Source organism: Arvicanthis niloticus, chromosome 7 (genome assembly GCF_011762505.2).
Source record: "Arvicanthis niloticus isolate mArvNil1 chromosome 7, mArvNil1.pat.X, whole genome shotgun sequence".
Taxonomy (NCBI): domain Eukaryota; kingdom Metazoa; phylum Chordata; class Mammalia; order Rodentia; family Muridae; genus Arvicanthis; species Arvicanthis niloticus.
This window is the reverse complement of record NC_047664.1, coordinates 51,485,423-51,510,145: the sequence shown is the minus strand read 5'-3', so window position 1 is coordinate 51,510,145 and position 24,723 is coordinate 51,485,423. Positions and strand designations below refer to the sequence as shown.

At 35.1% G+C, this 24,723-nt stretch overlaps 1 protein-coding gene across 10 annotated transcripts in view; it reads right to left on the bottom strand.

Annotated features, from left to right (window-relative positions):
* The window catches only part of Slit2 (slit guidance ligand 2), a 311,165-nt gene that overhangs the window by 75,287 nt on the left and 211,155 nt on the right, over positions 1–24,723 (bottom strand). For 5 of the 10 annotated variants that reach the window (XM_076938473.1, XM_076938477.1, XM_076938481.1 and 2 more), the window contains 8 exons: positions 18,686–18,757; positions 18,158–18,229; positions 11,752–11,823; positions 7,917–8,060; positions 7,642–7,805; positions 6,736–6,759; positions 4,379–4,396; positions 3,138–3,288 (listed from right to left, as the gene is read on the bottom strand). In XM_076938473.1, coding sequence (XP_076794588.1) covers positions 3,138–3,288; positions 4,379–4,396; positions 6,736–6,759; positions 7,642–7,805; positions 7,917–8,060; positions 11,752–11,823; positions 18,158–18,229; positions 18,686–18,757 — 717 coding nt within the window. The remainder of the gene's footprint in view (positions 1–3,137; positions 3,289–4,378; positions 4,397–6,735; positions 6,760–7,641; positions 7,806–7,916; positions 8,061–11,751; positions 11,824–18,157; positions 18,230–18,685; positions 18,758–24,723) is intronic. The other 5 variants (XM_076938475.1, XM_076938480.1, XM_034508141.2 and 2 more) reach the window with 2 other exon arrangements.

Below are 24,723 nucleotides of genomic sequence, written 5' to 3'. Positions count from 1 at the left end.
TGGCTTTATTTTCTACATGTCCTTAGAACTTGCCCAAGGCTAAATTAAAAAGCATTTTTTTTTTTTTTAAAATTAATTTGATAGAATGATTTCAAGGCCACGTGACATGAGTCCCTGGAGTTGTTATCACTGATTACTGTTATGCAGATCTACCATCATACAGAGCATGTGATGCACAAATTAATATAAAATATGCAGCCTGGAGAAGAACACAACACTAGATGTCTTAAGAGTTTTCCTAAAGCATAGACTGCAAAATAAGATGTAGTTGTTAAGGAGCTTAATGTCATTAATGAAAAGCTTCTTATTCTCCACTGGAGGAGGTGAGTTGTTCTGGGGGCAAGACCCCATCCAGCTAAATCTTTAACATGTGAAGTGAAAGAACTTAAGGAATCCTTAGGAATGCTCCTAGAAAAAACAACATACAAAACCTGCTGATCCCAAGGGAATGCAAATCCATACTAAGCTGTCAGCTAAGTTTGACATTGTTATCAACGTGGTAGTGATTTTGGAGACATGAGAGATGTAAGATGAGGGAATTTTGAGTTCTTCCTGTGGAATCGAGGAAGAGATTAGGCCTGTGGTATCAAACAGGTGGTGAGGTCTGGCAATGTGTAACAGAGTTGGCATCCTAGTAAGGAGCCCTGTGCAGTTACTGAATAAAGCTGATGGTTTACTTGAGACTCCCAATGTTGCAGACGCCAGAACCATGGTACTTCTGCCAAGAAGAGCTACAAGCAGGAAGAAGAACCAGTTCCAAGAGAGAAAAGTACAAAACAAGCAGCAAATCTGCAAGGATGGGTGCCATGTAAAGGAGGGTCATCATTTCAGTTCTTTGAATCTGAAGCCCTAGATGCATGCAATACAAGGACGTACAGCCATTGGTGTCTGTCCTGTTGGGTTTTAGTCTTGTGTTGGTACATTCTTTCCTTAGTATTTCCCCATTCTTCCTTTTTGAATGGTAATGTATAACATGTGCCATTGTATGTTAGATATAATTTCTTTCCTTCCTTCCTTCCTTCCTTCCTTCCTTCCTTCCTTCCTTCCTTCCTTCCTTCCTTCCTCTCTTCTTTCCTACCTTCTTTTTTAATTTACTGGACTAGTATTACTTGTATCTCAGAAGAGACTTAAGACTTTTCAACACTGTTGAGACTGTTAAAGACCATGGGCATTTTTGAAATTGGCTTAAACGAATTTTGAATCATGAGATGGCAATGAGCCTATGGGACCAGTAAGAGTAATGTGGTGGTTTAAATGAGAAAGATTCTTTATACCTTCATTCATGTATTAGAACACTTGAATCCCAGTGGTTGGCACTATTTGGGAAAGTTCTGGAATTTTTAGGTGTCATGGCCTTGCTAGAGGAGGCATGTCATGAGCTTTGAGAGTTTAAAGACTTTCACTTTGCTTGTATTTCTGCTTCCTATTTGCTTATGAAATGTGATCAGACAGTTATATTCTTTCCCCACTCTTGTGGACTCCCCTTCTGTAAGCATACACTAAAACATACCCTTTATTCTGGTATTTCAATCACAGCAGCAGAAAAATAATAATTTAGCATTTTCCAATGACTACTTAAACAGATAATATTTATATATGCTTAATGGTCAATAATATACTGTCATTGAAAAAATGTTCATGTGGATATTTTGACAATTTTGTTAGGCAATATAATCTTTATATTGTTGAATGTTATGAGAGTTTCATATATTCTAGCTATAAATCCACTGTTAGTATATGTCTAGTAAAAATTCTGAATCCAAATTCCTTACTGAGGGCAGGGTTTGCAAACATTTTTCTACTAAGTATTTTTATGCTTATTTCATGTGCATAATTTGAAAAATATTAAAAATTTAAAACAGAATTTTTGCTGAATCTTACATTAGAAACTAGGTTCTAATAGAATACTTGAAACTTACTTAAGTCACTTAAACTTTAAACTTATTTAACAGATTTTCATGCTCAATAGAAAATCACTTATATGTAGCATTATCAGAAATAAATACAAGTACTCACAAAGCAACATAGAGTGTAGTTAAGGGATCTTGCTATATGTTCTTTGAATTTCTAAAATTTTTGATCTAGTAAATATCCCATGATTTAGTGGGTGTTAAAAAAAAAAATCACCAGAACTGCAAAGAAATTACTTTCTGTCAACCCTGTGAAAGGCATTATTTCTAATTATTCAAATTGCTTTAAATTCATTAAGTATAAGGCATGTGTATAGACACAGTGGGACAGAAATGATAATACCCAGTACCTGCCATAGAGAGGCTGTAATCTCGTTGAAGACAGAAGGATTATGCATACACAAAGAGACAAGCGACTTTGCAAAGCAATAAATGACAAATACCAGATGGTACCATAAATAAACATCACTAAGATATTCATGAAATGATTAGATTTCACTCCTGTTTTCATGGATCTTAAAAAACTAACATACATCTTCCTTTTATAGCCAGGAAAGGTGAACTGCACATGAGCAGAGAATCTACAAATAATTCTAAAGGCACATTACTTTCATACTGTGGATCCTATGCTAAATCTATAAATATAATTTGATCAGATCTGAATTTTCAGCTTTCTCTAATCTCCTATTCTCTGTTTATAAACAAATAACCAGGCAAACAACTATTGTTTGCCCTTCAACAACTGCCAATCATAGTCTTTGCACTTGAACCACAGAAGTAGTCAAATAACCACCAAGTCAATCCCTGATAGATCTGGTGACTCTTAAATTATTTTGTTTGGCTATTTTAAGGATTATATGTCTTGCAAAGTTTATGAAATGCTTATAAATCATTTTCCCATAATGGATATTCAATAATAATCAGAGATGTCTATTGTTATTAACATTACTAAGTGACGACTGCATTTTTAAAGATAATTTGATTGTTTACTTGATGCTTAAAAAGCAGGATCCACCTTAAATATTTTGTTCACATAAAAGAGTGAACTAAGGTAGCATTGAACATATTCTTTAACAAAGAAGAGGTGCTCACAATTCAATGTATATACATTAGTTAATTCAATTATTAAGAATTAAAATGTCATGGAAAAAATTTCAATGCTTCTATGCAGTGCCTCTCTGTCCCTTGCTCCCTCCCAGCCAGGATTTTGTGGTCAGATTAACTTACAGCTCTGCTGTATACTGGGGAATATGGTCTGGGATTTTGTTGAGTTTTTGATTGGAGCAGTCTACTGTGGTCCCTTCACAGCGACACTTTTCAGGACAAGCCAAGTCTGCAAAGCAGTCTCCACTTAATTTTGATCGATAATCTTCTGTACCTATTGAGGATTCAAGCCAAACATAAGATTCTCAGTCTGAATGTTGGAAATGTTATTAATTTAATGGAAAGAAAAATAGTAGGATAGCTATAGATTATGCAGCAGGGTGACAACTTAGGGAGTTTTGGTCAATGGATATCAGGTGAGGGTTAAAAGAAAGGCTTGGAATTTTCTGGAAAAAAAAAAGTGACCAGATGCACATGACAGGAAAACATTCATAAAGGTGAGCTTTTCACAGCTGTACTTTCTGCTGATCCGATTCTGAGCCATGCTCGTAGTCTATTTCACAGAGAATCACACAATGGGTATGAATTGTTAAAAAAAAAGTTTATTTTTTTCTGAGTAAAAAAATTGTAAACATATCTCATAATAAACATACTCCTGTATATTACTGTAAAATAGGGCTTTCAAGGATAATCGATATACTTAGGTTTTAATTTTTTTTCATACGGACGTTTGTTATTCTCCCCCTCTCACATAATCTTCAGAAACGCCCCCAAAGCCCTCTTTTTTGTTTCATTTTGAGTCTATAAAAAAGACAAGTAAGTCCTGCCTGAGCCTCAGCAGCTTGCCATGCTGTAGAAAGCTGCGTGACGTTCCATGGTGCTTGACGGAACCATGTTTTACTCATACCTCGCAAGCACATGGTTAGATCAAGCACAACAGAAAATCTCGCTCCATTATCACTACACCAACCACTAGGCCAGAGGGAAGACCGAGAGGAAAGACGAAGGGAGGAGAAAAGCTACGGACGCTCTGGAAGCATCGTACTGTTACACGACATGCATTCTTCCCGCAGATTGTGTATGATCATAGCGAGAGCATAACTACCGGAGGTGCCTGGAAACACAAAGAAGGGGCTATATGGAAAGGCGCCTCCCACGTTCCTCAGAACTGCAGCGTGGGGACCACAGCTTTCGGGAAGAACATCCAGGAAGAAGTTGAAGGTAAGCTACAAGGACAACAGAGAAGCTCAAGAGATCTGTGGTTTCTTCACGAAAAAGAGGTGCAAAACATCAAGACTAGAAGAAGGTACATCGGGGATTGAAAAGAGGGTAGGTTACAATTCAGATGAGACACTTTTACTTACAGGCCAAATGGTGAATTCCTGCAAAAGAAAAGATCACCAAGGAGGAAAGAAAGACAGAATCATCCTAGTTAAGGTTTATAGACATATACAAACAAACAATATACACACATACACACACATACACACACACACACATGCAACCAACAAACTATATTCTCCTTCTTATTTCTTTACCATAACAGACACAAGAAAGCATTGTGTAATGTGTTTGTCATGCTTTGCAATATTATTGCACTTTTGAAGTATAATAGCTTACAGGCAATGCAATGACCTAAAAGATGTGCAATACAAATAAAATGCTTATGGCTTCCTTTAATGGATGAACTCCCGGTGAGACAGGTTTTCTATTGTGCCATACAGAATAGCAATAGATGAGTACACATATAAAATGAATGAAAAGCCAATAACGGAAAGTTACACGGATAGTACATAGATAAAAGTTAGGGCGTAGGTCATATGCTTCCAAATGACCCCCAAGTTTTAAAGCATATCACTTGGTGGGAACATAATCATAATTTTAACAAAAATTGAAATGCCAAATATAACAACTATAAAAGGTTGCATTCCAATACATCAATGAGAGTCACCCTACGAATTGAAGAATGTGTTTCTTTTCAGTCTTCAGAGATTTAGCCACAAGAAAGCTAACATTATTCTGATAACATATCGATAACAGGTTCATTGAATGCATTTAAAAATGTATAATTACTATCACAGCAATCAGTGACGCTTAGTTTAACACCATGTGTTAGGTAGACACAAACCGTAATTAGTATCTGACGTGGAAAAAAGAGCAAAGTGAGCAATAAGCAATCAATGTGCCATAGAGTCTACAAGTAAATCTAAAATGTGATTTAATTATCAACAATTGAAATTTAAGACATTAGCTTTGATGTCCAAGTTGTTTTGTAAAGCCTATCTGGGCTTCTATCTTCCTGCAAGAGCATAAAACTTAACAATTAGCATGATATTTGTATTGCAAGGAGTTTTAATGGGATTGTTGTATTTAAATTATTAATAAACCAAATTGAATAATTTGGCAGTGATTAGATGGATTGCCACAATTTAGGAATTTAAATCAAATTTGTATGCTGCTCTAGTCATAGTCTGGTTTTTAGAGGGTTTTTTTTAAAGCTAAGCCATAATTAATTAGTAGGTAACTTTGCACATAATTGGCTAAAAATAATAAAAGCTATAAATGATCATTAAGATCAATCAATTGCTCTTTTCAACACATTACTGCTTATACAGTACAGACATAATATGTTGAATATTAGTTGAGCATTAAAATTCAAAATAAGCAATATACTTAAATCTATTATATATAATTAATTAAATGATAAGAATAAGTAATAAATACACCCTTAAAATCGAGACCAATCAATATCATATGTATATATGTATAAATCATATAAATCAGGACCAATCAATACCATATATATATACATGTAAATATATGGTATTCATTGGTCCTGATTTATATAGTGAATTAAAGCAAACAAGTTAAGAGGCATTTACACAAGAACAAAGTAAGTAAGGGACATATTTTAAAGAGCTAGCTCTAGACTCATCAGTTTGAAGGTGTTGGATGGAAGCAAACGGAAGACACATTACAATTGCATCTTTAGAAACATGGAATCCTTCTGCTTAGATTACTCAAGGTATTGGTGCCCATTGACTGCTAATGACTTCAAGATACATGTGAATATCCTGTTTGTAGTGTAATCTGACTCCAGACAGGCAAAAATGTACAATTGGGAATAAATTAATAAAAAAACTCCACAAGTGCAGTTAAATCAGTATGAAGCAGCTGTCTTTTGTTAAAAGAAAACAAAACCAAAAGTAAGCAAAAAGTATTCTTTTTAAAGCAAGATGCTTTAAAAAAATATATATTTTTGTTGTTAAAAATGTGGTTTTGCATGTTTACACCTGATTTTATATAGAACTAGCTCTTTGACAATAGAGGGGCTGCTGTCTTTAAAATTAGCCTAGTAAGCTATATTTTAAAAACAGCCTCAAGGATTAGATATTCAATATACAGACAAAAATAGGATTTAAGTAGAAAGCCATAGGTTCAAACATTTTTGCTACCATGAGAAACTGCAGATATTGTGCAAAGGAGAAAGGGAGAGGAAAGAAGGTGTTTTTTGATTTTTGTTTTTAAAATAGAGAGGTTCAGCATCAAAAGCTGCATGCAGAGGTGGGGCGTTCAGGATACAGCTATAAGTGATCTATGCGTGAGTCACTATCTATGAAGTGTTCACTGTACTTCCAAAAGCATGCACATCAATGTTTAGAAGCTATACAAGTCGAGGAAAAGGTGTCTGCAGTTAGTCCTACCACCGAGCAAAACCTACCTGGAATGAAATACTGTTCTTTAGCTAAATAAAAAAAAGAGAGAGAAAAATAGAAGATGTACCTGAATGTCAACAAGCAGAGATATGAGTTATCTTAGATTAAGAATGGACTAAAGTTTCTACAGGTAACTAAGTGACAATGTATATTCATAGAAATAAACAACATACAGTGAGAGATAAACTCATTATAAACATGGACAATAACAAATACAGTTTTATACTAGACGTTTAACATGTATTAACTGCACAGTGAGAAATGTGCCCAGAAGAGTTAGGTAGCACACTTCCCAAATAATAGTTAATGTTTCCTCCCATCAGAACACATAGAACATTGGACCAATAAGAAAGGCAGAGTAAGCTTCCCAGTTAACAGTCATCTGATGCTTTTGTTGGACAAATATACTATTCCCCGGCTGAGAACAGATAGTCTTAAAAATGTGTCTTCATGAAATATTTCAGAAAGAGATGAGGCATCTTGGGCCTCCTACTCTGTACTTTTCAGGTTGAAAAAAATACATGTATTCAATCTTATTTCAGTTTGTGAATAAATAAATAAAGGCAAGTTTAACTATTTGGCACTGGCCAATAGAGAACAGTAGAACAAACAGAAAGGGTAACATCACTTGAGCAGTGTTTGATGTTATCTAAAAGACCCTGGTTACATCTGAACCCTATAAACATAGCATGAAGGATCCAGGGGTCCCTTTCATTTGACTGATACTCATTTTAGTAGATACACAATTTGTGTTGTGTCTCTACTTCTTCTGCTTTTCCCCTTCCCAGACAGAAGAAAAAACCTGAAACTGTACAATGTTTGGTAATCAGCTGAAGGCAGCTGCTGTTGCTAATTTTCATATAACCGTAGCTTTCAATCCTAAGGGAAATGTCTCGTGAAGGAGAAATTACCTGAACAACGGAATTTCTTGCTTTTGATCTGTCCAATTCTTTTGTTCGCCAGGCGGCGGGGGCTGGTGCAACGGGCACCGCTGGTCTCAATTGGGTTGGTGTGGAGATAATCCGCTAGCCACTTGAGATGGCAGTCACAAATGAAAGGATTCTGGGCCAAATGCCTTTCAGAAACACAGCAGAAGAGTTTTATACACTACTTGCATGAGACTTGGCTTGCACATTCACAGTGAAAGTAATCGCCATTATACCCTGTCCAAATTTTGCATACATACATAGTTTGGATGGCTCTGAGAGCTGAGAAGGTGCCCTTGGCAACAGTCTGAAGCTTATTGTCGTATAAGGAAAGAAGATTCAAGTTGTGCAGGTCCTGGAAAGCATCTACCCGAAGGCAGTTTATCTTGTTGGCATTCAATAATCTGTTTGATTAAACAGTCATAAAATTAAAGTGTGGTATCTCATTAAGTCACCTGTAATATAGCCCTTATGTAGTAAACCCAAGAGAAATGTATTTCATCCCAATACTAACTTCATAAATTTAATTATGGTATAGGCACTATGGGTGGGAGATTGAGGGTTTTCATGAAAAACCAAAAGGCATATGGTCAAATGAACTGAAATTTGGTTATACTCTGTAAATGAATTCAATAAAACAGATCACAAGAGTATAAAGGATGACATAGCCGAGTAAAACCATAGACAAAGGTAGATGAGGATCAGATTCTGTTGTCCAAATCAAACTAATAACAATTATCAACATTATTAGTATCTCCAGCTACTTTGGAGCATCTGAGCCTCCTTCTAAAACAATAGCCAGAGTAGTCATTATAATACACAGGGGATCATGGCCTACCTCCCAAGACCATGTAGGAGCTCTGGGCAGAGTAAAAGACTAGACAGCCAACATCCTTCAGAATGTCCAAAAGGGTCAGTAGCTTAATCTTGGAACTCTACAGCCTCACCCTGTGGCTGTTCCAGATCACAACTTGCTATTTTCTATCAAGACTAAGATTCTCTTATCCTGTCTTTAGAATTTGGAATCTCTTTAGAACTTAGAATTTGAATCCCAGATGTGTGGCTTGCTAGTCACATTGCCTTTTGGGATTCTACTAAACATAAGCATACTCCTTTTCCACCCTGCACGGCTTCATATATTTTCAGGGTTGCTCTTCCATTTTCTAATCCCCAGTTCTTTCAAGTAACTATATAAAGTCTATTTTCTAACATATATTCTATCAAGCAATGCTGACATTTATCTGGATCATATATGTAACATTTATACATGTAGCATATATACATATATGCATATATATGTTTAAATTTTTGTTATTGATGTTTCCAAAGACTGCCATTTGTGCCCAGGATGTCATGGGTTTTTGTGTACTTTGTTCCCTCCTATTTTTCCCCTAGTACATACTACATGCTCAAAGGTATCTGCTGGCACATGACTACCTCACCTCTTTCCTGGACAGGAAAGCTACAGTACTACATACAAGGCTCTAGTTACAGTACAAATACTTAACTAAGACACTATCTCACGATCTCACTGTTTGTCTAGATTACATCATTGCATTGTGAAAGTGTGCTTTAGAGATCATACACTGGTAGGTATCATTTATGTAGGTTAAATATGATAGTTACAGATGACTATGTCTTACTATTGGTGCAATACATCTTTTCCAGAATACAATTTCTACCTAAGCAGACTCCACCCTCTCTGTGGCTCTTTCTAAGCACAGTATGTGATGCCACATGAGTCTATTACCTGTTCTAAACTGAGCAGCACATACCTCTAAAACCAGCTTAGCCATTTTTGCAGTACTTGTTTAATGTTCTTTGTCTCTACATTGTTATTTTATTTGGGGCATTAAAACATCTAATAGCTCAAAATTACCTGCCATGTGGTTTGGGTAATTCTCACGTAATGTAATGAATATGTGTTCGCATTTGACAATGAGAACAAACATGCTTACAGCTAACAGTTTTGAATTCCAATTGCTTAATACTTAGATTCTTTCTGAATATGTAAGGCCATGTTATGATGATCCTGTTTTCTGTGCTCTGTGCTCTCCCATGAGAAGCTGAAGTTTGCATCAAAAAATTGACTAAAAGCCCTGGAGCAATGTTTTGAATCTGGGGTGGGAGGGTTCAAGAAATACATACGTCCCCGCCTTTGCAACAATATAAACGATGCTGATAATGTTCTTTCATTCGTATGTTAATGGAATAAAGGAGCTGGGAAATAAAAAACTAAAGATGAGGAAATGGAGGGAGGCCCGAAGATGCTGAAGACTGTTGTTTCTGTGAGAAGTTGGTACTTAGGATATGAAGAATAAAGACACACCAGCCGCCATTTCCTTAGGGTTTAGCTTTCATTAACTTAATTCTTCCTACTTCCATCTGTTTTAAAAAAGCTAAAACTTGTCACTTCATTATGTTACTGGCTATCAGTAAAAGGATTAGGACAACTTTCTTTCTTCCTTTCTTAAGCATACTCCTTTTCCACTCTTTCTTTCTTTCTTTCTTTCTTTCTTTCTTTCTTTCTTTCTTTCTTTCTTTCTTTCTTTCTTTAACTTCTGGAAGGCTGAAGAATGGGTAGTCCTTGAGAGTTGGGAGATGGGCTATTAAAAACAGTGGCTTTATAAATAAGGTTCTCTCAGATCTCTATGCCTCCCTCACACAGGTGTGTCCCTCACCATGAATGACTGCATTTTGAGTGTTGATGGGAAAGAGCAATGATGGTGAGAATAGCTGAGGATCCTGGACATCGAACATATTCTTGGGAAACAAGATTTCAGCAATGGGCTAACTACTTGGCGATATTTGAAGATAGCATCATGCTGTATCTACAATGTGCAACGACATCTATGGGGCATATAAAATCTTTAGGTCAGATAAAAGCAATGTTGACAAATTAACTTCAAAGTGTTAGAACCTTTAAATAATCATAATAATATATATGTCACAAAATATATCATAACTTAAGTAGATTCAAGTAGATTACAGAGTGCCAAGAAGTGGGGAATGATACACACAGTGAGGTTCTTATCTGTTTGTTTTAACATCAGTCTGTTTCTGTATTTGTACCTGGATGTGATACAAACTGCAGTTGTGCAGAATGGTGAAAAGGGTTTAGCACAAAGATAATTAAATGTGATAGTGACAATATGGTTTTTTTCAAGTAAGGAATACTAGCTAAACTAAGGAAAAGTATAAGGTATAACTTAAAGTATAAGTATAAAGTATAAGGTAAAACTTATTATTTACTAATAAATTATACTTTTATTACTTTATATAAGTTATAAAAGTATAACTTGTTAGTAATATAAGTTTGTAACCACATAAATGCCAATGAATGAGTATCATTGAAAGAGAAAACAGCATTCTAAATTGAAGAATTGTAAGAGAGATTGGTGAAAGGCAAGGGAAGGCAGCATATCATTCTTATCTCCCTACGCAGTGCTTCCAGATGAAGGTCTGCCACAAACGAGCTTTCTACGTAATAGATGCTACACACTAAATCCAACTCCCATAGTGTCCTCCAGTTCTCTCTGTTTGACAAACTTACTTTGAAAATTGTCAGAGATTAAGATACATGCCATCAAATCTGATACCTATAAATAGAATAAAATTTTCTTTCAAAACAAATGAAGGACAGCTATAGTCTAACTGGAATGGTATTTATAAAATAAAGAGAGTCACAGACAAGTCAATAAAAAGGAATCAGGAGACTGCCCCGACAGCATGCTTCACTGTACCTCCTGCCCGTGTTTCTGGAATGTTTGCTCTTAGATCTTCTGTGATAAGAGGCTGGTGAATGTATCCCATCTCTGTAGCTCTGTACCAGCTACTGCTAACATCAGAACTAGAGTCTTCATGGTATGCATATAACTACAGAACCTCTCCAATGGGGCAGCCAAAACACAATCACTTTATTGTGGAGAGAAATGTTCTTGGACAGCTCTACATAGTTGTGCCTTCTCCAGTGCCACATTTGTCATTTTTATGTCATTAAACTGTTTCATTTTGGATTGAAGACTCAAGATAATTAAGAGATTAAAAAAGACATTAATATTAGGTTTCACAGATTCAGAGTAATCAAATACTTACAGTAGCTGTAAGGAAAATAGTCCTTCGAATAAACTTTTTGGGAGTTCTGTGATTTTGTTTCCATACAGGACACTAAAAAATTATATAAAAATGAGAATTAAACAAGTCTAATTATTTTATGTAATATACATATATATTAATTCATATACTATATAAACACACACATAAATACATATATAAGTATATACACAGCACACATACATATGCTTAGGGACCTTTGTAGGTGTTTAATGTATCATCCAAGTGAAAATTGAATAAAATAAAAAAATTGTCTGACTATAGATAATATATAGGTTTACTTACATAATTTTTGAAACATAGAAAACATAGATTAACAAAACTATATAATTTACAATTTATTCACCCTTTTGTGAAAATAGTATTTGTCAATTTGAAATATTTTCTGCATACAACACCCCAACACATGCAGGACATCAAAGCACAGTATATGTAGCAAAGATCAGTCAGTATATTATCAATTTCTCATAAAATGAGTGATTTCAGGTTCATAACACTGATAGATAAGGAAACCAAATAAGGCCAAAGACTTAAAAAGGAAATAGCACTAATCTGTATGTATGAGAAATATAAGATCTGGGAAAATAATATAAAAAATTATAAATATGACTTGAAAACTTTTCAAGTGCGTATTTCTTCTCCATCAATGTTAAGTAGAATGCACCATCAGGATACTGACTTCTGATTGCACATCAAGTGACAATATTAAGGGAAAGGACCTTGACTTAATCAAATCAGCACATCTGCTGCCTAGCACAAGTGTTAGGTGTTCTGGTACTGGGTTGACACATGAAATGATGATAAATTAGCTGAGAATAATGAAGGAATATATTTCAGAGCAGGGCTAAACAGTGGTGTAAAGAGTTTAATGAAAATAATGGAAATAACGTTTAAGTTCGAATGATGGGTTCCCAACAATGTCTATTATAACATTTAATATTAGAGTATAAGATAAGTGTGTAGAAATTAAAAGATATTCTCAGGGGGCATTTGACTACATATATCAAAATTATAGGTATATTTATTTAAGTTTTAAGCATGTGGCTCAAGACAATTGTTGGATGTCTGGCTAAGAAAATAACTCCTGATAACATATTTATGTATAAAATTTTAACCATGCCGCATTTGAAAGACAAGAAAATTAAACAACTGTCCCAAATACCAGAATAATAATTTGTGAAACATACATTTATATGGTCAAAAATTAAAGACTGAAAGATATTTCATAACATTGAAGCACTTATAAGGTTAGGTATTTGAAATGTAAGACATTTTATTAACAATATTATATAAAATTTCTTTGGAAATATGTGCACATAAATTTACAACTGAATTAGAAACTGTTTTGCCTCTTAGAGATTATTCAAATGAATATATATTTATATATGTATGTATATTTCCTACAATAAACATAATTTTACTAGCAGAAACACATTCACATTCCTTGGAAAAATATAGATGAGAGTCATGGTACGTAAATAAAAAACTTAAAATTTGAGTTTAAATAAGAAATTTGCTTGACAACAGTATATGGCTCTAGTGTACAAAGGACAAGCAAACAATGGAAGAGCAATGACTAGAGTGAAGGAAACACTATTCCTCTTTTAAGATGTCACAGGGAGTTGGGATGTATTACAAAGCAGGAAGAAAACACTTAAAGGAATAAATAAAGCAGGGAGCGACACAGTGTAGGGACACAGCCTGTTTCTTCAGAGTCCAGTGCTGCATCTTTGAAGCACACATGAAAGGTCGCTTATATAGACTATAGATACAGAGGTTCCTTCAGAGAAGCAAATCAATTAGAAAAGAAAGGATTTTTAAAGATCAAAGAACAAAAGAGAAAATGCTATATTGTTAGAGAGATCGTGAAGCAGAGATTAAGAATGGATAAGGGACAAATGTATGCTTCAAGGTAGGGGACACAAGTGGACAGATTAATACGACATCGGCTTGTGATATTAAATTAAATTAAACCCCTAACAATAGCCATTGTGCCACTGCATATGCCAGAAACTCTACCAGACTGTAAGCATGCACCCACTTTAATTAAATTCAAGCAGTATGTTATAAATGTTCATCGTCTGCCAACATACAGCTGATATGGCCTGGATTAATGGGTTTTATATCCAAAGAACAATCCAAAGTGTAATTTGGAAAACAACATTTTTATATTTCAAATCGACTGATATCGAAAATCAACAAAGATACTCAAATTGTGAGAGTCTCCTTTTAAGAAGAAATCAAAAGGTGAGTCATTTAACAATCTGTTCACTTTGGGCTTTTGCTTTAAGATGGCAGAGATGTATCTAAGGTGCTTTGGTTAGGAGTAATGTCATGTTTCTATTGTCGACCCATTTTCTCCCCCCCCCAAAAAAAATTTGGGTTTTTAAAGAATCATGTTTACAAAATTACTAAATTAATATTTTTAGCATCAGACAGAAGAGAAAAACAGCAATGACAGGAGGAACTCATGCAGCGACACAGGAAACGTACCAGAGAGTGTTCTTGATATCGTTTATCAACTGGAAACACTACCAGGTAACAAATACTAAGTACTCTATGAACGAGATTTCTAGATTTCTCTACCAAAATGCATAACCATTCCAAAGCAGGGTCCAGTGGGGTCTTTGGGGTGTGCATGCTTGCGTGCATGTGTGTGTGTGTGTGTATGTGTGTGTACACGTGTGTCCAGCACAGACCCTAACATCAAGTGTCGTCAATCACTCCTACCCCTGAGATGTTAGAGACAGGGTGAGTCACACTACCAGGATGTTGCCCATAGAGGAGTGTGGCTGTGGCTGTTCTACCACACCAGGGATTTCCTATCTCTACCTACAGAAAGCTGAGTTAAAGATAAAGTCACTTTTCTCACATAGCAACAGTGTGAAGATAGTCCTAGCAGAGACATCAGTCAAAATTATCAAAAGCCAAATGACTGTCAAGAAAATAAGACAAAATAGATAAAAATGAGGGAAAGACAAGACTAACAAACATAAAGTGCAAGAAGGCCAGTTAGAATTTGTGCTATGATTTTTTGCAATGTTTTTCATTTCTTTGAGAAGTTTGCACAATGTATTTTGATCACATTTGTTCCCTTCCACAACTCCAAGAAACCCACAAGTCTCTCCTAACCATTGGTTCGTCTCCTTTTCTTTCTTTCTGTTTTGTTCTCTTAACTTTAAATCCCTCAAGTATACTTTTGGACGTGTGACCTCCATGGAGCCTGGGGAAAACCACCAGGGACCACATACTTAAAGAATGGAGTGACAGAAAGGCTTTTTAAGAGGAAAAGAATGAAAAAAAGAGAAACTGAAGACATGAACTCCTCTGAAGAGGAAGTTGGAGTAAACACCAATAGTCTCCAGTTTTCTTCTTCATGACATTCTTCACAGAAGCACCATTAATCATCAGTTAACTGAATGGGGGTCCTTTATGGGCACATTAAGGAGGTCCTGGTTTGTGCTACGAGCACCAAAACAATATGGAAATCTATTTTAAAGGTATGGGTTTAGACTTAGGGACAGTGGCAGCTGCTGCTGGTCAGGTTGAATTCTGCCTTGCTGAAAGCTCGCAAAAGAGAATGTTCCTGCACCCAGGGGGAAAAAAATCACGCAACATAGGAAAATGCACAATGGCAGAAGATTTACTACGGACAATGGCTACTGAAAAAGATTTGCTGTGGACTGACTTCATCATTAAAGGACACATCCAAAGAACTACATCCATAGATTCAAAACAATGATGCGCACTTGGAGAATTTTAATGATGAAAGATTTTTAAGAAATCGCAGCAAAGAGAAAACAAGGGATGAATGGGAAGAATAGGCTCTCACTGTCATGAAAAGCCCAGGGGTGAAATATGTAATGCCAGGCAGTAGAGTCTATTGCAGTCCCAGAACAGACTTCAGAAAACTCAAAATTAGCAGTTGAATGCTATGGAGCAGCCTCTGCAGACCTGAGGACTAGGTGACAAAGATGGCATACAACAGTGAGTGACATTGAAAACTATAGTTTATTTGATTCTGATATGAGTGTATGGGGAGAGGATACGCATGTGAGTGATGGTATCCACACTTAACATGGGTGCTGGAAGATGAACTAGACTCTTCTATAAGAGTCCTACAAGCTGTTAAGCAGCTAGCCATCCCCTGTCCTGGTCAGTGCCTTTGGATCATGCTCAGTGTATTAATTTATAATGATGCTAAGGGTTGACGCGCAGAAGGCCAAGAATCTGCCATGGCAGTACATACTACCTCTAGCGCTTTGCACCCTGCTTCTGTAAATCCAACAAAGGAAGACTGTGCTCCCCTATTTTACAGACAGGATAACTGAGGCACATGTAAATTAGTAACTTGCTCAGTCATGAACTCAGAAGAGGTGGGAATAAGACTTGAACACAAAGCATCATAAGATTGAAAGTAGAAACTTGGTCCCCTGTTACACTGCTTTGCAGTTATTTTCTAACTATGGAAGGGTGTTTCTGTGTCAAGATAGAACAATGAAGTGAGAAAAATAAAGTAACTGCAGATAAGTGGAGAATAGGCCCCATGGGTAAAAGCACTCACTATGCTACTTATATATAACTCAGTCCCTCAAGGACACCAGAGCTAGGAGACTGGGATCTGCAGAACCACACAGGCCAGCTAGCCACGTATCCAGTGGCAAAGAAAAGGAGATTTGGTAAAAAACAAAATGAAATGCAAACTTATACCCAAAGTTATTTTCTGTTCCTTACACACGCCCACCCACACACATACACGCCCACCCCACACACAGCGAGCGAGCGAGCGAGAGAGAGAGAGAGAGAGAGAGACAGAAGAGAGACAGAGACAGAGAAAAGACACACACACACACACACACACACACACACACACACACACACAAATCATGAAAGTGTATGTATTTTCTCCCACAAGATTAAAGAAAGAAATAATTAAACTATAGTGAGCAGTAGTATAACATATAGTACATTTGCCCTTAACGTAACTTTTAAGCATTACAGAAATTTTAGTGCTGTCACAGTAAGAACAACAAAATTCTACATGATAGGCAGTGAGATTACTCAGGGAGTGCCTGCCCAAAGTGTGGATGTAAGCTTAATCCCTGGGGCCCCCACGTGAAAGGAAAGAATGCAAGTCTACAAGTTCTCTCCTCTCTACTCATGCACAAAAGCACACACACACATACATCAATAAATAAATAAATAAATAAATAAATAAATAAATAAATATAAAATGTAATAGTCTGTTGTTCCCAAGGAGAACTCATTCAATTATTTTGTGATTTTTAAAAGATACTGTGCCAATGCTACATTGTATATTATATTAATATATAGGAGTATAATGTATAATAAGCATTAATGTTAATAATAGTAAATGATATTGTACATATTAAGAATGGCCCTAAAAAATCTTTGTACAAATCAAGCCTCGTTGTCTCCAAGACATGACAATATTTTGCTAATTAAATATCAATTTCAAGTTGTTTTGTTTTAATGAAAGTTCTGTAGAGGCACTGACAACATATTGTTTAAACTATTGTCACATCTTCAGTAGATGTACTCATCAAATTAACTTAAATATATACTCAAGTATATTTGCAGAAAAATCTTAAAAGATAAGATATAAAAGAAACTTGTATGAAGAGATTTTTCTTTACTTATTAAAAGATACTATAGGAGAGAAGGAGGGAGGGGCTGCCTTCTGAAACCTGAGAGGCTGGAAACAATGTATTATCAGTGGAACACATAAGTAAGTAAGTAAGTAAGTAAGTAAGTAAGTAAGATAGACTCTACACTCATTTTTTTAAAGACAAAAGGTTATTTTACTTCACACACTTTGAAAACTTTTCCAAAGTAGAAATAATGGTAACCTTTAATAACTTATTTTAGCCTGTCTCCAATTTGCATAGCTAGCTTTCTGAAAGTCTTCTTGACCTTCATAACTAATGGTTATTATGGGGCTACATCAGAGGGAAAATCCTCCTGTAATGAAAGAGGATGAAAGGCTGGCTCCCAGGACTCACTTATTCTCAGCAACTCTTGGACTTTATCATTATAAACGGACCAACATTGTGCTGAGATACATGAAGCTATAGACCGAATCATAAACCTAGAGTTGTCTGGAGGACTTCAAAATAACCTGTCCTGACATTACAGCTGGATTAAAAATTATCTCCCAAAGGAACTGCTCTCCTTCCTTTAATAACAATGTTAACACACACACACACACACACACACACACACACACACACACACACACACACACACTGTTTTACCCTAAAAATTGGCTAGTGTTAATGATAGACAGCAGACCTCTGTGAGATGATGAAATCCACCACTGATTATTTAGAAAATATTGTACTTCCTCTGGAAAACTGTGTCTACTTACAGGGAATTTAGAGAACGCAGTCCTTGGAAGGCATCTGGAGCAAGTTCAGAGATCTGGTTATTGCTCAGGTCTCTACAATCAGAAATAAAGTTGGGTTAAGTGAAAGAGGATGCCATGGAAATTGGCTAGAGAAGAGGATTTACTTGTACATGTTGTCTATGAAGACACAAAGACACATGTACAACTTTCAAAATGAAGCATCAGAGAATCGGAAAATTTAAGGTTGGATCCCGTTCTGTAAAGCAACTAGTGTCCATTTGCTTAAGTTATTAGTCAGGACGGCATCTTTAGACAACAGCATACCAACGATGTCAAGACAAGGTTTTGTGGGAATCAATAAACTAAATCACAGTGAAGATTAAAAATTACAAGGTTTCACTAGTAAGATAAAAGTGCTGTTTTACAACTGGCAATCAGCCTGAAATTAAGCTGTCAGTCTCTTCAACGGCTATGCTTAATTATTCCTGCGTAGTCTTGACCTACATAATTTAAAAAATGACATATCTTTGCATGGCCCTGTTAACTCACAGGCGTCTAAGCTTTTTGTATGGTGAGAAGGCTCCTGGAGGGATGACCCTGATGGAGTTCTGTTCCAAACGTCTGTGATGAAAAACAAAACAAAACATTGTTTAGAAGGAAAAGTAAAATTCTAGACACATTAAATTCAAACATATGATTCATGTCAGGAAGGGAAGTTAGTGTTTTTCGTGAAAGATCTTCTTTTCCTCTAAAAATCAGTGCTAAAATTAAATGCGAAGTAAGATTAGAACAAAATAGGGGTAGTAACTATAAAATAAAAGTATTATCCATTCACTAACCAGTCCTGGGTTCATCAGAATATTACATAGAGTAGGAAGCATTTGTAGAAAAAGTGATGTGTATTTTAATAAGCAATCAGTATAGAAATTATACAAAGGCAATAGGTTTAGATGTAAAATATACTTTAACAATAACTATCAGTTCAAAATGAAGTTAATGCCCTATATTGAATTTATAACACTTTACCCTCTAAAGAAAGCATCAGTTGAAAAAAAACTGGAATGCTCACAAAATTAACTTTGGAGCTACTTATGATTTAAAAAATCCTAAATTCTAAATTGATACATGATAGAGATCTCTTCAGTAAACAATGCATATCTGCTAATGTGCTATGTGACTACAAGAAAAATCTTGCCAGAAAATGCAACCAAACACAGGTGGATTGTTTTTACAATATGATAAAAATCAAAGTAAATTTACCTCTTGGGCACCATCTGCTCTAAGCTTCTGCTATTTGAGAAATATGAGAAATATACACCCAGCCACTAAATGTACAAAAGAGGAGGTTTCACCAAGTCACTTAGTAAATGCTTTTGTTCAACAAAATTATTCTGTCTCTCATCTTTGTTCTTTCCATATTAGAACCTAAGAGCCTTTCTTTGTAGTTATGTTCTGGATTATTGAGAACTGACTCCAGTTACCACTGGGTTAGAGTTTAGACACTGAGAGTTGCTGGTGAAAGATTCAAGCATTCAGATGAAAAGCCAGAGTATATTTGTCCTCTGTTTTAGGGAATAGTCCCAGAAGCTACCTCACTTGCACTGTACAGTCAGTTCCTGCTAGATGTAGCACCTTCTTATTTTTAGCCTTTGTAGACTTGGGCCTAAATAGAAATTTTTACTCTCTATTACCTTCCTACATATTTCAGGAAATTCTCCCATATTAGATTCTTACATTAAATTGTCTGGAATAAATAATATTTTCCTGTCTCAATTTAAAAATATATACACATATTTACTCATAGAATATATATACATACATATATATATGTATATATATATATATGTGTGTGTGTGTGTGTGCCATATGTTCTTATGCATATATACATGTGCAAACATGTTTTCTCATATGTAGCATGTATATAGATATATGGAAATACATATAACATGCATATACATTTTTGTATTTGCATATGCATTTTTTCTCCTTAGAAAGTTGTGTTCTAAAGAACAGATTTATCTCAGATGACAGGAACTCATCCATATTAATGCATATATGGATTTAAGACCAGGACAGAAGTCTCAGTCTGAAGTTTTCTGCTATGTAAACATGAGAAGCTGAGTGGTGATCCCTAGCAGATGTGTAAGCAGTGGGGTGTGGTGGCTTAGGTCAGCAACCCCAAGACTGGAGAGATGGGAGAGATGAGTGAGATGGGCAGATACCCAGGTTCATATTGGCCAGCCGTTTTAGTTGAGACTTGAATTCGAGATTGATAACTTGTGTCTTAAAAGAGAAGAAGTTGATCAGGGACTGGGGAGATAGCTCAATGATGTAGACCTGTGTTGAATTGCCAGCACACATGTGATGTGACTCACAATTGTTTATCACTCCATGTCCAGGGGGTCTGATGTCTTCTTTTGGACTCTGTGGGTGCATGCACCAACACCTGTGCATACCTCCTTTATATACACACCAATAAAATTAGGGTAAATATTAAACAAATACATGGGGAGTGCTTTAGGACAGTATGTGATATTAACTGCCTGCTAACACACACACACACACACACACACACACACACACACACACACACTTAGTATTTGTATTATTTGTCTAGTTTTTAAGAAATCATATTTCTCAAATGTTCTAAATAGAGCAAAGACAAAGTAATTTTATTGTGGTATTGAAAACTACATTTTTCAATGGTTGTTAAATGATCATTTTGTTTCTGCTTTGATCTATTCTTACAGTTAAATTACAAGAAATTTCAAATAGTTTATGCTAAGGAAACTTTATATATCAGTTAATCACAGGATCATACTAATGTAATGATGATTAGTTACTTTAACAGAACAAAAAAATTTGTTCATACAACTTTCTAAATAACATGTGAAATTGTTGAAAATGATGGAAAAGGATAAATAAAGTAACTCAGTGATTTATTTTTATAGATATCTAGAATTTATGCTGTTTTCAAGTTGTATGGTGATGCAAAGCATTCTGAACCTATGAATTTATCTCAACTAGTTCTATTTTTAGTAGGACTTAAATTATTTCATTGGAAGTTTAATGTTGATTTATAGTTTCAAAGTCTAAGCACCTAGAATACTTATAATAATTGCAAATTGTTCCAGTGGCAATTTAGCATGCTTTTTACATTTGTTCTCAACGATTATTTCATTTAAAAGTGTGTCTTTGTCTACATAAATGTATGCACATGGCTGTGTGTAGATGTTCATACTTATGTGCATGAGGGCAGAAGACAGTTCTGTATTTGTCTGAGCTGGAGTTATGGGCATTTATAGGACACCCCACTTGCTATGTGCATTCTGTGTTTTGTATCAGGTACTTATGATTGCACTGCAAGTGATCTTAACTGCTGAGCCATATCTCTAAAACATCAGTACATGTAGTTATAAAAAACTATCTCAATCTATATTAAATTTCATCAAAAGACATCTAATCACAACACAGTATAAAATAATTTTTTACAAACTGAATTATCCAATGTTATAAATATTATAAAACAAAGGGAATACATGATAAAATTATAATAAATTTTACAAGGAAATGCAATTATACTGATGTACCAAATGTAAATTTCATATTGATAACAGCTTCACTTGAAACTCACATAACAGAATACTGAGTAGTGAATGTCAGACATGATGGACCCACTGGCTTTTCTTATCTGCTTGTTTTTGACATGGCTAAAAAGGATACTTGAAAAAGCTTGTACTGCTATTTACACTTAGTAGCTAATTGTTTTTTTTTTTTTATCACACTGTCTAGTAGTCCATTAAGAAGAAACATGATTGCCTTCCTTGACCAAAAAGAGTAATTCTCAAATAAGAATGACAGGCAGGCACAAACTCCACTTGAAAGCATTTAATTTCATTCTTATTTAATGGACAAACCATGAATTATTATGCACTTACATAAACTCTTAGAGTCATTACACTTTGTAGAGTCAAGTGCTTTTTTTTTTTTTTTTTTTTTTTTTTTCTTTTTAGAAAATTCATAGCATATTTCCCAAACTAAACAACATTCATGTGATGGTGTATCCCTAATAAGAAAGAAGGGAAAGCATTTGATCAAACCATAAAAATAAGAAAGAAAAATATGTGCATTTCCAGTTTAAAAAATGGCAAACTATATATCCATCTCTCAGTTCCGTTAGCTTCTGCCCTCTGCTTAGTGTATTAGCATAGAATCTGCTGAATTTCAAAGAGTGCACATTTGAGTCTATTGTTCCATGAAGAATCTAATTAAAACCATTTCAAGATTATGGAAACAGATAGTGTAATGGATAAGACATATTTGCATGATTAGGATAAAACATACCATAATTAAGAGTCTTCCAAATGTCAACCCTTGCAAGAATATGCTTCGTCTTTTTTTTTTTAGAAAATAAAAACTGATTTAACAAAGTGAATAGGGGAAAAATTCCATGCCCTAATAATGCAAGGAAGAGTCTTTTAATATAAACTATGCCAGGACCAGTTTAATCCACAGGATTTATGTGATCAAATCCACAACATTTTATAATTAGATTATATACAAATACACATATTTTTATTATTATATACAAATACATTATACTATATTATTATACATAATATATGCAATTCACAATATTACTATAACCACTTCTCTAAAACTAGAAGGATATTTTAGTTATTTTCTCAGTGAGATAAGATAAGATGTTTAAGTACATTGAAAGGAGATGAGTCTCAAATCCTCACAAGGAGATTTTATCCCCTCACTTGACCTACACTTGCATTTTTTACTCTTTCTGTGTTATGCTATAAATCACAGCCCTTCTGTGCTTCTTAACAGCAACTGATCATGGGAACTTCAGGCTATTTGAGAGATACACTAGAAGACTGTGCTGTAAAGCTGGAGACCATAGCACATGGGAATTGTGTGTAGGCTAAGTAGTGAACTGGGAAGAACCACTTTGTCACGTGATGACCTGCTGCTATGTAACATAAAGCACTCTACAGTGTTTATGATGGGGTAGATGTCATACATAAATTTTACAAAACATACCATGACTGACTGTTAAAGAAAGTGTCGAACTAGTTATGCATACATTTATGAGTTATGAGTTACTGAACAAACTAGTCTAGTTTAACATTTACTTCTGATATATTACTCTCAATGTTGTCTCCAAGTCAAATTATCTTAAAAAAAACAAAAATAATATGCACACGTAAATATTAGAAAGCCCTCTATCACAGGCATTTATATGGTTTGATATACATAAGTACAAGACTTTTAAAGTACTTGTCTTTTGTTGACTAGAAGCATGAGTCTTACACAGACTGGATTAAATTTGAATGCATCATTGTTAAGTTTAGGGGCCTTACAGAAAGCCATCTTTCTTCAACACAGAAGTTGTGAAAAGTGATGATAGAGAACTCACCACAGTACCTTGGTAAGAACTACAGTATAAATAAAGAAAATATATTGTGATTTTTTTTGTACAGAGGTAGATGAATTAAAATAAGACAAAAATACAGAAATATCTTCAGGTGTCCTGATCATCAATATGCATCATTTAAACCAATAAATCTTTTACCTGGTAGGATCTCTAGAGTAAGATTAATATGTGATGTTAAATAATGTTTAAAAAATCAATTAGCAAAACAGTTTTTCAGATATTTCTGTAACTATAATAAATGCAGGTATACAATTCATACCAAGATCCAAAACTGAGCTAGTTGTAAGATCTATAATCATATTTAGCAATGTTTAGTCTTTGCTTCATTTTGGGAAATACAAAAGGTTTATGATACTAAATAAGATATCAATTTTGATTGACTGGGCCTGTAATATACAGCCCAGATGCTGATTATACATGCCGATAAAACTGACATGTCTTTGCATTTTCTCCATCTGCTTTTAACATAAATGGCAAAAACAGCTGCCAGAAAATGGAACATGGATTTAATGGGCGAAGGGAGGGAAGGTACAATGACTGTCTTCAGAAAGTTAAATTGCTCAGTTCAGGCAAGGAGGTCTCCGCACAGTAAACACTAGCATCTGAGGGCAGAACCTAGGTTCTCTCTACACTGGGGGGTTTCTTGTCTATTACATGGTAATTTTAAAGTCAGTACTTTATATTTCTGGAATGTTACACTTAATTTTTAGCCCCGAGTTTACACTATTGACTTCCTCTATGTATACCTTCTAAAAATGCCCAAGCATATTTAGACTAAAGTATTTTGCTCATAAGCTTTGTGGCTGGAACTTTGCTAGTTTAATCAATGTCTCCGCAGATGAGTTAATATAGGCGTCTCAAAGTGTGCATTTTGCATACACCTAACACGTTTACCTTAGGGCCGTGCCCATTCTAATTGATTATCAGTCACTTCTGGCTCGAGCTGGGTTGCTCCTGAGATTTATCTATTTTATTAGTCTCATTTTATATTATCTGATAGCATTTTAGTATACCTCTTAGACATATACTCAGCTGTGTTTCCATAATAGGGGAATTACCCATATATTTGGTGTCTTGATCTAAAGCAAAACAACAATGTGTGAACATGTGTACCTGTGTCTACATGAGCATAGTCCTGAAT